This window comes from Indicator indicator, chromosome Z (assembly GCF_027791375.1).
Source record: "Indicator indicator isolate 239-I01 chromosome Z, UM_Iind_1.1, whole genome shotgun sequence".
Lineage (NCBI taxonomy): Eukaryota > Metazoa > Chordata > Aves > Piciformes > Indicatoridae > Indicator > Indicator indicator.
This window is the reverse complement of record NC_072053.1, coordinates 3,676,477-3,689,607: the sequence shown is the minus strand read 5'-3', so window position 1 is coordinate 3,689,607 and position 13,131 is coordinate 3,676,477. Positions and strand designations below refer to the sequence as shown.

The 13,131-nt window shown below is 35.1% G+C and overlaps 1 protein-coding gene across 1 annotated transcript in view; it reads left to right on the top strand.

Moving 5' to 3' along the window:
- Positions 1-13,131, top strand: part of RASA1 (RAS p21 protein activator 1) — a 61,462-nt gene that overhangs the window by 18,678 nt on the left and 29,653 nt on the right. The window contains exons 3-9 of the mRNA XM_054398253.1: positions 203-338; positions 1,590-1,660; positions 4,352-4,469; positions 5,484-5,515; positions 6,595-6,647; positions 7,342-7,492; positions 13,012-13,090. Coding sequence (XP_054254228.1) covers positions 203-338; positions 1,590-1,660; positions 4,352-4,469; positions 5,484-5,515; positions 6,595-6,647; positions 7,342-7,492; positions 13,012-13,090 — 640 coding nt within the window. The remainder of the gene's footprint in view (positions 1-202; positions 339-1,589; positions 1,661-4,351; positions 4,470-5,483; positions 5,516-6,594; positions 6,648-7,341; positions 7,493-13,011; positions 13,091-13,131) is intronic.

Genomic DNA, 13,131 nt, shown 5'->3' with positions numbered 1-13,131 from the left:
TTTGCCAAGAACATGAATAATATTTGAAGGTGCTTGTTTTCTGCATTGTATAACTGAGTGCAGTTATTCGTGAAATTAAGGCTGCCATAAAATATCTATGTTCTCCATGATGCAAATAATAATAATATTGTCTCTAATAGTTAATTATTTCAGTTTTCCAAGACACAGGCAAGGATTATTATTATTCTTTTTTTATTTACAGGATTATTGCCATGTGTGGAGACTATTACATTGGTGGACGTCGTTTTGCTTCACTATCAGACCTAATTGGGTATTATAGTCATGTGTCCTGTTTGCTGAAAGGGGAAAAGCTTTTATTTCCAGTGGCACCTCCAGAGGCAAGTAGCAAAATATTTAAGTGTAATTTCTTAAACCTTTGTAACTTCAATCATTGTTCATAGTTTTCTAGGCTATCTTCAAATGCATTAGCAGCTTTGTGAGTAAAGAGAACTAAAGAAGACAAGATGTTGTTCTTGGCTGGCAAAGAGCACCACAAGAATGTAGCCTCTGCTGTTTTGTGATATTTTGTGTATCTAACAACAGTTTTAAAATACACGTCCTGGAAATAACCAAGATTTCTGAGAACAAAGTTTCTTTCACATACCCATCCATAAAACAATATAAGTAATCAAAATGAAACTAAATGCTGCATAATGCCTTCCCCTAACAAAGCCCAAACCTACATAAAAGTGTTACTGAATGCTACGCCTCTGCAAATTTCCACTCTAAGTGAAAGAAAGTTTAGAAGTATACTTTTATGGGAATTATCTTACTGGAAATTTCTTTTGAATATGATAAAAATAATAACTGTCATGAGAGCAGACAAAACAAAATGAGAGCTCTCATAGTTAACTGTATGAACTATGCTTTCCTAGTTCTCAGTGATTTTGAGCTTCGAAAATTTAAAACTGACAAGGGAATATATGTTTCAGACAGCTGAGTATATTTTCTTTGCACTTTAATTTTGATCTGAACACAATTGAAGGAGAATGGATCTGGTTTTAAATATGGGCTCTAGGTATATAAAAATGTAGAAGTATCTTACTGTAACAATGTCTAATGAAATATCCTGTGAGGACAGGCTGAGGATGATGGAGAGAGGGAGTCTGGAGGAATGAAGGCTTCAGAGAGACCTAGGAGCAGCCTTCCAGAACCTGAAGGAGCCCTACAAGAAGGCTGGAGAGGGACTCTTTACAAAGGCCTGGAGTGATAGGATGAGGGGCAACGGTTTGAAATTAGAGAAGAGTAGATTTAGATTGGATGTTGGGAGCGAGTTCTTTTCCATGAGAGTGGTGGGATACTGGAACAGGTTGCCCAAGAAGGTAGTTGAGGCACCATGCCTGGAGATATTCAAGGTCAGGATTGGCAAGTCTCTAAGCAGCCTGATCTAGTTGAGGATGTCCGTACTCACTGCAGAGGGATTGGACTAGGTAAGTTTTGGGGGTCTCTTCCAACCCAAATTATTCTATGATCTATGATACAAGTAACTCTTACAAGTGCTTTACCTCAGAATAGCATAACAATTAGGAGAGGGCTTCTGCACTAGAAAGAGGGAAAAGCATTACTGACTTTGCTTTCTTAAATTGTAGCCTGTGGAGGACAGAAGGAGAGTTCGAGCAATTCTACCTTACACCAAAGTGCCAGAAACAGATGAAATAAGGTATGTTTTAATAATGGCAGGAATTGTGAAATTCTCAAGGGTATTTATAAATACCAGTAATTTAAGTATGTTTTCATATGCAGATACTGTCCACATGCATCTTAAACCTAACAGGGTTTAGAGGATGATGCTGATTCTCTTTTATTGCAAGTAGCAATAAGACTTTTTATTCTTGATGTATTTATTGGTACTAATTAGAAGGGAAGTGACATTAAGTTTATAAGAGCAATATTATAGTTTTGAAATTCACTTTATAAAGCCCTATATTTCTCTGCAACAGGGTAAATTTGTGTATGAAAGGCTTCTTTGTGGAAATGCCTCATGAGTGTGTGGGGAAAAAAAAATTCAATGTATAAATAAGCTAGGCTTTTTTTCCTGAACTTCGACAATACTGAGAGCAGCTAAATATTAGTTCAAGCCAAACAACAGATTTTGACCACTAGAAAGGAAATACAAGCATTGACTGCTCATAAATGGAAGAATAGAGTATTTAACATCTTCTTCCAAATAAGAAGAAAGGAGTCATGTTAAAAAAAAAAACTTTGCCTTTAATGTTTTTGTGTAGTTTTCTTGCGTGTGCTCGGAAACTTAATGATGTTTTTCTCTTTACTTCTCTGTCCACAAAATGGACCAAGAAGGATTTCCACTTCCCCTGTACTTTTACGTGTATAATATCCCATAATTTAATATATTTTTAAAAAATACTAAATTGCAGGTCTATCACAGTCTCATACTTTTTTTTTTTTTGTTAACTGTTACTTTCCTACTTTCTAACACTGGTAGTTCAGTATTGTCTTAGGGATTGTCTGTACTCCTCACCTTTCTGGCATTTTCATAAGATGTGGGGTGGGAAGAAAACCAAACTAACGGTCCCACATGCAGTAGAAGAGCATGTGCTGGTTGCTTGGAAGTGATACTATTTTCTTGAGATGCCAGGTTTTGTTTCTGGGTTTTTTTGGATTTGTGTTCTGGGTTTGTTTTGTTTGGTTTTAGTTGTATGTTTTGTTTTGTGTTTTTTCAGATGGAAAAATAGAAAGACTTGAAAGAGATTTGTAGTGATTTCTAATCTCTCTAATGAGACATTCTTGGTGTCATAAGTTTCATAAGTTGATTTAGCACAAGAACTGAACTGGGAATTGGCTTGTGTTAGGGGCTGTTTGCCTAAGACATAGAGAAAGATAATATGAGAGCTTTCTATCGTCATTATGATTAAAATTTATCCTAAGGCTCGCAGTCTGTTTCTATCTGACCTTTTCCAGGGAGTGCAGTGAGAGTATCTGTCTGACCTTTTCTAAGGAGTGCTGTGAGGGTATCTGTCTTTGAGATTGTTTTCTAAGCAGATGATAAGATGGTGGTAAGAGAAGGAAAGAACTCTCTAATTGCATATTGCAAATAGGGCTTCCTGATAAGTATATGAATAAAAAGATAGATTGAGACCATTAAGTATCTTATTGCACCCACCATCTTAAGAGGAAACAACATTTTATTACTTTGCTATAAAAACAAAAATAATAGAAAATTATATATTTCTCCCCTCTTTTAGGTAGGATACAGCTACACTGTAGACTGTTTTGTGCTTCGGTATTGAGATCCATGTGGCTAAAATAGTTCTGTCTTGCATAGCTGGGACTCACATTCTCAGTTTACTGTTTTATGTCAAATTAAAATGTTCTTGAAGATTTCATGCATTTCAGAGAATCCTGATTTAAAAATTTAATATCACAATTAATATCTATAAAGCTTGAAGTATTACAGGATTAATTTCAGCCTATGTTCCATGCAGTAACTTAATGTATAGTTCTCTGTAATAGAGCTGATGGAAGGTGCTCCTACTGTCTGTCACCCGTTTTCAGTATTCAGGTACATTAGCAGATTAATTCATTCTTTTTTCAGTAGTGGTTTCTTTTTTTGTTTCTTGTAATCCTTGCTGTTTGCTTTGTGTTCATATTAACATCTTTTCTGTTGGCCTACTTCCAATGAGAGAAATAGTTTATTTCTATTTCCTGTACCCTGATGTATCACCAGACTTGATTGAGAAGTCTTGCTGTGCTAGAATGAAAGGCTTTCATGTGCTCTGAGTTTGAGATAACATTTAAGAAGTAACTTAAACTAACTTCCCAGAAATGAAACTCCCTTAGACAATTTAAAGCTTCTTATTTATCCTTGTCCTGTAGCTAATTGTGTGGCTTTTCTGGTAGCTATTCTGTAGTGTCTTTGTAGCACTTGTCTTCATATGTGAGAACATAAAGAATAGATATTACACAAGCTTTAGTTATAGAAGATTTCTTTTTGATGAGAAGAGTATTCTTTTCTTACAGACCAGTAGGGGTATCACTGGTTATTTTACTTGTGTTTGTTATTTGATCCTTCTTGATAAAAATACAATGTTACTATCTTGTAATGTTGTGGTGTTATTTTTCTTTTCAACATCCTTAGCACACTTTGAGTTTGACAGAACTAAATATGTATTAGATAAAAAACATAAATCAGAAGTATAAATACTCATATATACTAGCCACTTAGCTGTCAGGAAAAACACACAAGATGTACTTAGGTTATCGGTTCATGCATTTTTCACGAACAGATTTTCTCAGCTATTTTGTGGAAATTATAGTGATGAATTCATTGTGTTTATTAAAATGTATATTATGACTATATCTCTGATTTAAATCTTGCTGTAATCCTCTTCAGTTTCCTTAAAGGAGACATGTTTATTGTCCATAATGAATTGGAAGATGGCTGGATGTGGGTTACAAACCTACGGACAGATGAGCAAGGTCTTATTGTAGAAGACCTGGTAGAAGAAGTGGTAAGTAACTTTTACATTCAAATTTCTTAAATGAATGAGTTGTTTTTTTTTTTTTTTGTAAAATAATACTGAAAGAAACTGAAAATAGTGATATATAGTTGCCTGTTTTCTAGTTATGTACTTTCCTACACCTTGTAATTGGACATACTAGTTTGAAAATAGCATAACAAACTTTTAAACCTAATTCAGTGTGAACAAAATCCTTACTCACTTGTCCAAATTAAATTACAAATGAATGGTCCTGCAAATTTACTAGGTAGTTTCCTAAACTCAGCAGTCCTGGTGAAGGATCTGGTACTCATTTAACTGTATTTCTTTTTTTATGTTTGCTATGAAATAATCAAACTGTATGAAATGTAGTTTTTAATTGTCTTTATTTTTAGGATGAAATGTGGGTTATAAATATAGTGACAAGTTAGTTATATCTAGAAAGGCTTACATGGAACCACAAGCTAACAACGCGACCTGTAGATAACTCAGTTATCTGGGGATCAGATGGTTTAAGATACTTCAGAATGAAAAAACGGATTTTTTTTTTTTTTTTAAGTAAGCTCAGCATTGCTTTGGAGTCAAATATTATCAAATATTTTTGATAATATTTTCCTGCACAGTTCATGTGATCTACTAATAGCTGTGTTACTTGCAGATGCTTCTCAGTCTGCATATGGATGTAAATGGTTAAAGTGAAGTGACAGAAACAAACCGTTGAACTGTAGATTCACGTATCAGACATTAAGTTAACCTTAGGAAACCTGAGATTTAAAAACATCACTTCTAAAGAAGGACTTGGAACATCATAGAAGCAATCCTCTGAAATACCATATTTTGGCTGAATTTTCACTTAACGAATGAAGAGGAAAACTTCTTTAACTGCAATAAGCCCTTTAGTTTAAAAAATGTCTCAGACTTCTACAGAAGGTCTTAATCCATGAAAGTTTTTGCTGTTTTGTTTCTGTTTTTAATTGAGCTGTACTGTTGTCATGCACTTAATCAATATATGAATTTTCTCATTAGGGAAGAGAAGAAGATCCACATGAAGGCAAAATGTAAGGATTTTTGGTTTTTTATTATTTAAAGCAATCATTACTATTTATAAACATCAGCCATGAGGTTTCACAACCTCTGAGAAGGTGAATCCAAGAGATGTATTTTTTTCATCTCAATACCTTTTTTTTCCGTACTAGCTGCTGAAGATGAATGAATAATTAGCATGTAAGACTCCTGTTGCTAATGGGTTTTGGAGTGCTAAAATGTTGGATAAGTCCCTGTATGATCACTTTCAGCCAAAATATGCACAATATAGTAGTTCTTGAATGTAGAGTTTGTCTTAGGTAATCCTCTGCTTTTCAGATCTGCACAATTAAATCCTAGAGACAGCAAAAATGATAGCTTCAGTTTGTCTCTATTAGCTTCATGTAATAACACTTAAGCTTTATAGAGAGGGCTGGAGGACTGTAAGATCTGTTCTGTTTGCTTAAATACCTACAATTTTTTTCAAGACTGAATACAATTTAACAATGTATTGATACATAAAATTGTAGCATGTTAAGCTCTTACATACAGTCATAAGTAGCAGGCTGAGATTAGACAGAAGGTGCTGAACTCTTTTAGGATGCTGTTCTGACACAGAACTCTGGCAAAGTAAAAGGTGTAAGATGTAGTCTAACAAAGCTGGGATTTATTTCCACAGCTTCTGGCAAAATTCAGTTTGATTTTTTCTATATTGCGTTTAATCTTCTTGTTTTGAGTTTTGGATTTCATCATTCAAGTAAATTGTTGTATGAGAATGACTTCAAAAATCGGCTATCAAATTATCTGCCATTGAGACAGTTCATTTTAATCTCTAAAAGTAGTTGTATTTAAGTATCAACTGTTGGAAATCTTTATTGAAAGTAATTTTTTTATATACCCATTATTGTTAGGGTTTTTTCAAGCTGTTGGCAGAACAGAATCACTAAATAGCATAATCTCATTATCACTAAATAGCATTGATTATCTCCTCTATGTATATCAGGTCTTTTAAAGAAAGATCAATTTATAGGTGCCAGAGCCTTGGATGTCACCACAGCTAAGGAAAGAATGCTGTTAGTCTTACTTTCTAATTTTTGTCTTCATCTTTGTTAAGATGGTTCCATGGGAAGATCTCCAAACAAGAGGCATACAATTTGCTAATGACAGGTACTTGTGTTTCTGATTAAAATACAGTGGTAGTGAAATGGCACAAAGTGATTCTGTGTGTATGAAACATGGCAAAACTTCCTTTTTATGTGTGGACATATGTGAGTGTTTAATCTGATCAGCTCTTGTGGTTGTTGCCACATTGGAAGAAAACTGCTGTAGCTATGAGTATTGAGTATGTTCAAGTATGTTTTCAAGTACAGTTAATTTAATAATTTTTGACTGAAGTATTTTTTTTATTAATTCTTGTGATAAATTATATCCCTTATTGATGTCTTCATCAAAATGCTGTGGAGAATACGCTTTTATATACCTAAAGAAAAATTATGTTACAAACTCGTTTAGCCCTTTCATAGAGCAAATATTTGAGATGAAAATGTCAGGATTTCTGACCTGTATTGTTATATATCATACTTTAAATATTAGAACAGAAATAGTTAAATTTTGAAAATATATTGTGAAACATTTTCTGTAAAGGAGTGGCAAAAATTTAATAAGGTTGCTGGCTACGGCCAAACCTTTTTGCATGAATTTTGGCAGTTCAGTGCCATGTCATTTAGTTGGAGATCAATCCTGAGACTTGCCTCATAGACTTTGCATTTCTTCAAGTGTGCAACTCTTGCTAATTTATGTGGAAATAGATTTGATCAGAGCTTCTATATAATACTAAGGAAAGTAACACTTATGTTTTCAGTTGGTCAAGTGTGCAGTTTTCTTGTGAGGCCTTCAGATAATACACCTGGGGATTATTCACTGTATTTTCGGACCAGTGAAAATATTCAGCGCTTTAAAATATGCCCAACATCAAACAATCAGTTTATGATGGGTGGCAGATACTATAACAGGTAAGTTTTAATGGTAAAAGGAATTGTGTGTATTTTGTATTTGTGTAAAGAATTTGTAGAACTTGTTCCTTTATGTTTATTTACTGATAAAAGACTGTAGTTTTCTTAATGGTATACTAACCATTTAACCTAACTTCCTTACTAGTTACTTGTAATTGAGCAGGTTGTTAAGGTCTGTAGAAGCCTAAGCACAGCTTGTTTCTTTTGAAGCATTGTCCTTCTTCTGCAAACGTTTTTCTTTACAGTAGATTGAGGACTGTATGGATCGTATGTTCATCTGTAATTAAGAAAATGTGGTGTTGTCTCAGAAGGTACTATTTGTGTACTTGCCTATTAGAAAAGGGACAAGAATAATTTCTGAGACATTCAGTGGGAGTTTCAAATACTAGAAAAGATTATTTACAGGAATGGGGACAAACTACTTTAATTGTTGGAAAAAGTAATTAAATTGCACTGTGTGTGGTACTTGGTGAGAAGGACAGATCACTTCTGTAGATAGCAAACTTCATGTGCATTTGTTTTGCCATTGGTACCAAAAAAATAATAATTTGTACAAAACAAAACAGGAAAAAAAACAGAGCTGTTTGGTTGTGGGTGGGGGTTTTTTTGTTGTTTGGTTGGTTGGTTTGTTTTTTTCGTGTGTGTGTGAGAAACTAGCTCTGTGAATTCCGTCTGTGATAATCTTGGGTTTAGAGCTGTTGTAGATACAAAACTTCTCAGCAGCGAAAACTCTCCTTTCTCTTTTAAGAGAGGCTATTGCCTGCCTCACAAAATCAGCAGCTTTCACGACTTGCTTACCCTGAACCAGGGCATTCTTCATTCCAGTAGAGGATTTCTTCCAGTTTGGCTTCTGAGTGGTCAGAGATCTGGCAGCTAGTGTGTCTGAGAAAACATGAAGGTCTCGTAACTGAAGTTCAGTGGACTTTCTCATACGTCTTCAAATGGAGGATGGTGTGAGGCTAAACAATTGGACTCTAAAGAACCTATGCGTATTCCACACCAGGGCTACTTGCATACCTTCTGCATTATTCAGTCTGTCCTCATTGAAAACCAAAATGGTTGCAGTTTCAGCCTTTCATGATGGTAAATTTTATTTGCTCATTCTCTACTTAAATGGCTTATTAGGAAGATGATAGACTAGGAGCCCCCACACTAGATGCTAACTAGTGAATTAGTGGAACTCTTACGAGTCTCAGATGGTTTTGCAACATTAAATAGTAGACCTTCAAAAAGATGTAACATTAGGTAAGTTATTGCTTTAGATGACTCTGATACAGTGCTGGATTCACTTCAGGTGTGTATATAAATTATATTCATCTGCAGAAGATTCTATGGTGAAAGAAAGCAAGATTGTAAAGTAACACTAGTTATGACATAATCCTTTTAAATTATTATTTTTAAAAATATTTTGGTACCTAATTTGCAGAGATCTTCCTCAGTGGGAAAAGAGGTTTTGTTTAGCTATAAAAGGATTTATTTTTGCTATGTGTTTTAAAGAATTACACCTATACTCCTAAGCTCCCATTCAGTCCAACTTAGTGCGTGCAGCAGGTTGGTAAACTTCCTGAAAGGTCAGAAATGAAGTGACACATAATGCAAGAAAATAAGGCTGCAAAATTAAGATATTAACTGCTCAAATTCTCTAATGTAAGATCTACTGTATAGGGCAATAAATAAGGAGCGGGAAAGATTAAAAACAATGTTGTGGTCTTTGTAATTCTCTTATTAGTTCATTTAATGGGAACACAGACAATTCTGAAATATGTGAAGGATTACATGTTTTGTGTGGTTTTTGTGTGTTTGTGGATTTGTGTGTTTTGGTTTGGTTTTTTTCCTATATAATTGGAAGTTAGTTAAAAAAAAAAAACAACAAAAAAAAACCCAAAAAAAAAAAAACAAGAAAAAAGGGCATTTAATCCAGAACACAGATACACAAAGCATGAATTTATGCAAGATAATAAAACTATTTGTAAGCATTTCTTGGTACAGATAGTTCTGTCATTGTAGCTTATCTAAAAACGGACTTTACTAAAACATTTTAACTTTTGTGAATCTTTCTGTTTTTACAATGGATAGCAAATTACTCCATTAGTAATCTTTTGACGTTTTTGTGGAAAAGCTGGCAAAGAAATTTCTTGGTGGCTGTACTAATCCTGGCTGGGGAGGACAGTTAGTTTTCTTTACATCAGCCAGTATGATGCCATGATTCAGATTTGTGGCCCAAACAGTGTTGATAACACTAGTGTTTTGGTTCTTGGTGAGCAGTGCTTGCACAGTGTTGAGGCTTCTCCTGTTTTCCACAGAGCCAAACTGACCAAAGAGATGTGCTCAGCAATAAAAAAATGGAGAGGATATTTTGTCTTCCTCAGTGGGTACTGCTCAGACTGTCTGAGCATCAACCACGTTGTGAGAAGGAGTGAGCGAGTGCTTTTATATTACTCATGTCCTTCCTCCTCTGCCTACTAAACTCTTTTTGTAAAGTTCTGTCACATTTGCTGTTTCTCCTTTATCGTGAGGGAAAGTACTTTGGGGAGTTGAGTTGCTGGCTAGTGTCAGCCCTCCATAGGCATTTCAACACCCCACTCTTCCTTCTCCTTTTCTGGAGCTTTTGTTACTAATCACGGCATTATGTGGTAGGGAATATCTCTTTGGCTGGTTCAGGCCAGCTGTCGTGCTGTGTCTGCTTCCAGCTCTCTGCCATTCTCTGTTCTGTTTGTGGGGTGGGCACAGGGGAACAGAGTTCAGGAAAAGCCTCAGCACTGCAAGTAACAGCTCGGCAACAGTCAAAATACCATTTCAGTTATGCCTAAAATGCAGTGCCGCTGCTGTGAAGAAATGCAACACCATCCAAGGCAGACCTTTTACAACAAGTTTAGTAACTCTCTGAGATTTCAGTCCAAAGATGTGTAATTACTGGTCTATGGATTTTACTAGGAAGGTAATTGAACACTGGAACAAATTACCCAGAAAGATGTGGAGTCTTCTTCCTCTGAGATGCTCAAGTTGTGACTGAGCAAGGGCTGCAGTAACCTGCCGTTGTTGACCCTGCTTTGAGCTGAGGGCTTGGGCTGGGTGGTCTCAGAAGTGCCTGCTGTGCTCAGCCGTTCTGTGAAGAACTTCCACATGTGTTTCACAGTGTTTTCTGTGTAAGATAGCTTTTGTTGTTTCAATTCTGATTTTATAGGATTTTTGTCCTTCTATCTGCTGCCTTTCAAAAATTTAACCTATGTGACAGGTAGCATTCAAAAGACAGTAACAAAACCCCAAAATGTAAAATTAAGTATAATTCTTTGTTGCTGGTGATTTTTGTGTCAAAGAAGATAAGAAACATTGTCCAAATAGTTTATAAAGTGAACAAGCTCTCTACCTTGAATTTGAGAGATGGTAAAATTAGAAAAACTAGATGACTGGAAGATAATTTTATTTCAGCTGGTAAATTAATCTGTATTGTGATGGGCTGACAAGTGTGGGCTTGATGTTAAGTCTTTGCCTTTGTAGGTTAACAGTGTATAGAGTGGTGTTGCTTAGTTCTGCATCCTGGATTCTTCATTATGTGAAGTGTCAGCTGTTTGAGTAACTCAAATCACTCTATTAAAAAAAAAAAAAGATTCTGCTCATCATGGTAAGGTATTTTTAAAATCATCCAAGTTAGCCAAGTTCTGGGGAACTTTACAAGCCCTATGCTAAGCATTTTAAAATTACTGGAGTAACTGTAATGCAATGCTGAGATAGATCTTTACTTCTGTATATTAAGCCAAGTTTAACAATTTATTAGAAAAAAAAATGTATCCATTTTTATTTATACCTTCCTTGATGCATTTTGTATAAATAAGATTTTTGTGGTTGTCAGACATTGAAAAGGGCTATGATTCATTTTCCTGTCCCCTAGATAAGTTTTGTGGTCAGTCTGATTTCATGCTTGATGTTTTTACGTTAGACATTTCTGATGACTTGGAGATTCATGTTCTCTAGCGTACTTGTCTGGAGATACCTGGTATCTTGTTGTTTGTAGTGTTCAGATTGTTCAGGCATTGGAGCCCTTGTAAGGCACTATATAAGTGACCATCTAAATCAAGTTCACTTGTGCAATGAGAGGGCTGCAAAGCAAACCCTTCAGTCTCTCCATCAAGGCGTAAAGTCTAGTCTATATACTACTCTAACTCCCAAAGGAGTTTTCAGATACAATGCAGTTTATTCTTCCATTTTATGAAATTGAAAGGATTTAGGCACCTGTTTCTTGTACTGAAGAGCTCCTGCTGGGGTTTTTAACTGAGGAAGGAGAGGAGGTACTGACAGTCCAGGTATTTTTTAATTAATGAGAAAAAATATATGAGGTAGGTTGGCTTATCGTTGGCAGTGGCTATTCAACATGCAAACCATAGTATCTGAGTCTTTACTTTCTGTAGTGTGGTAGGGTTTAATTTTCTATGAAGGAAATGGCATATGAAGATTGCATCTCAGTAGAAGCTGAAATAGATAAATTATTTGATTTGATAGTACTGAAAAAGAAATTGATGTAATTCCACATAATTGAAACCCTGAAATACTTTTGGGAAGATTATTTTATCAGTTGTGCACTAGCTCATAGCTTCAGAATGAGAGAGACAAAAGGAAACAAAGATGTCTTGCTTTATGTAAAAATTTGTGAGATTTTCTTTACAGCATGAGATACTCTTCCTGTGTTGGACATAACTGTATCCAGTTGTAGCAGATTTTATTGCTGTGTGCCGGTTGATTATCTTTGCACATGCCGCTAAGTGCACATGAAGTGACTTCTCACCAGTTTTGTTTTCTATTTAATTATTCATCTTTTAGGTGGATGCTTTGCATATGAATGCATATGAATGTTGGTGTTCTTTACTACTGTGTAAATTTAAGTAACAGCAAAACTCAGAGCAACTAAAATGCCTTGAATTTCATCTTGTATCTCACTGCTTCTCTCCTCTGCCTTCCAAACACAACCACTGTTTGAATCTGGTAGTTAGAATGAATGCTTCCCTGTAGAGAAGTGCTACCAATTGAGTATTTTACATGATAGCTCAGCCATTTTCTGCTATAATCTGTATAAACTGTGCTACAAACTTTTTCTATTCCTTTCCTTCTGGAAAGAAATTGCTCTGTACTTGTGGTATCTCTCATTGCCGTTCCTTAGTTAATCTAGGAAGTTTATTGCAGATGCAATAGCAATTTCAGCCTTCTTGGAGAGCTGGTAATGCACATGTGCTACTTGAATGTGGAAAAGCAGTGTCCTCATCGGGCATTTTAAGCAACTAATTAAAATATTTTTCACAGTTTAAATTTAATACATTCATTAATACATACAGTTTTGTGAGCTTTCCTTGACTTCAGTATCTTAGTAAATTTTCATTGCTACAAATGAGATTATCATATTTAACACTTGATTTTATTAAAATTTTGTGAGAAAATTTTATGTGCTTCTATGGAAAAGCAAATTCTCAAACAGAGGAAACTCTAACCTGTTTAATATTTGAATTCCCTTTTTTTTCTTATTGGAACAGTATTGCTGACATCATTGAGCACTATAGAAAAGAACAGATTGTTGAAGGGTATTACCTTAAAGATCCTGTTCCAATGCAGGTAAGATTTCATCTCAGAGTTTTTGTTGTTGAAGACACAAA